We start from the raw sequence: 893 nt of genomic DNA on the forward strand, positions 1-893 counted from the left end.
CTGGGAATCATAAAATAGTTTAGTTAACAGGGTTCTTCTATAATCAATTCAATACTTTTATCATTCCAACACTTCTCCCATCTGATTTAGGTCGAGGTTGAATATACTGCAGGATCGAATTTCAGATTAGAAGTAATGGATGAATCTCTGGAGCAGCAAAGTCAAACACTTGGTAAATAACTTTCCTCTCGTTTCTGGTGCCATTATTTACCTCTTCGAATATATGACTTCACTGGAAATAACTCTTTTCATTGTCAAGAACAGATAATGACTGCTAAGTTTTTTTTTCCTACTGCGTTATTTTAGCTCAAGACCAAGAGAACGAGATAGTTACTGAAGGTAGTGCCGTTGTGCATGGTGAGCCTTCTCAAGACGGTAGTGTTCCCCCTAAAGTTGATAGTGAAGTGGAGGTCCTGGATGAGAAAGTCGGTAAGCAGATCATAAAGGAAGGTCACGGTTCTAAACCATCCAAGTACTCGACATGCTTTTGTAAGTACCTTAGCTCTCTGTTGATCAAGATGCTCTAAGTTCCCTTCCTACAGTTTTGGGCTTACTCTGCTCTTATTCTTCCTGGTTTATCTTTCCTTGTGGTGGAATCTCTTGACTGAGCTCAGAAATTTTGTTAGTTATCATTGATTAGAAAATTATTGTGCTACAAGAGGGTTATTCACGTCGAAGAGGGTTAAAATGTGGTATAAGTTTGGTTAACTGGCGGCTGTTGATAAAGAAATTACTTTGAAATGTTTCCTCTGGGTGTGATGGTTAGTGAGGAACAACTAATCCAACGTTTTCTTGAGGAAATCTTCTTCAAGGTTATCCATATGTTTTGAATTTTTTTTATCTGACCAATTTCAATTTGGGTCACAGTGCACTACAGGGCATGGACCAAACAC

At 38.4% G+C, this 893-nt stretch overlaps 1 protein-coding gene across 1 annotated transcript in view; it reads left to right on the forward strand.

Annotated features, from left to right (window-relative positions):
* LOC18020692 (peptidyl-prolyl cis-trans isomerase FKBP42) overlaps positions 1-893 on the forward strand; it is a 3,235-nt gene continuing 2,342 nt past the window's right edge. The window contains exons 1-3 of the mRNA XM_006403787.2: positions 1-172; positions 307-489; positions 868-891. Of these exons, the coding sequence (XP_006403850.2) occupies positions 136-172; positions 307-489; positions 868-891 (244 nt within the window). The 5' untranslated portion in view covers positions 1-135. The remainder of the gene's footprint in view (positions 173-306; positions 490-867; positions 892-893) is intronic.

This window comes from Eutrema salsugineum, unplaced genomic scaffold, assembly GCF_000478725.1.
Source record: "Eutrema salsugineum unplaced genomic scaffold, Eutsalg1_0 scaffold_16, whole genome shotgun sequence".
Lineage (NCBI taxonomy): Eukaryota > Viridiplantae > Streptophyta > Magnoliopsida > Brassicales > Brassicaceae > Eutrema > Eutrema salsugineum.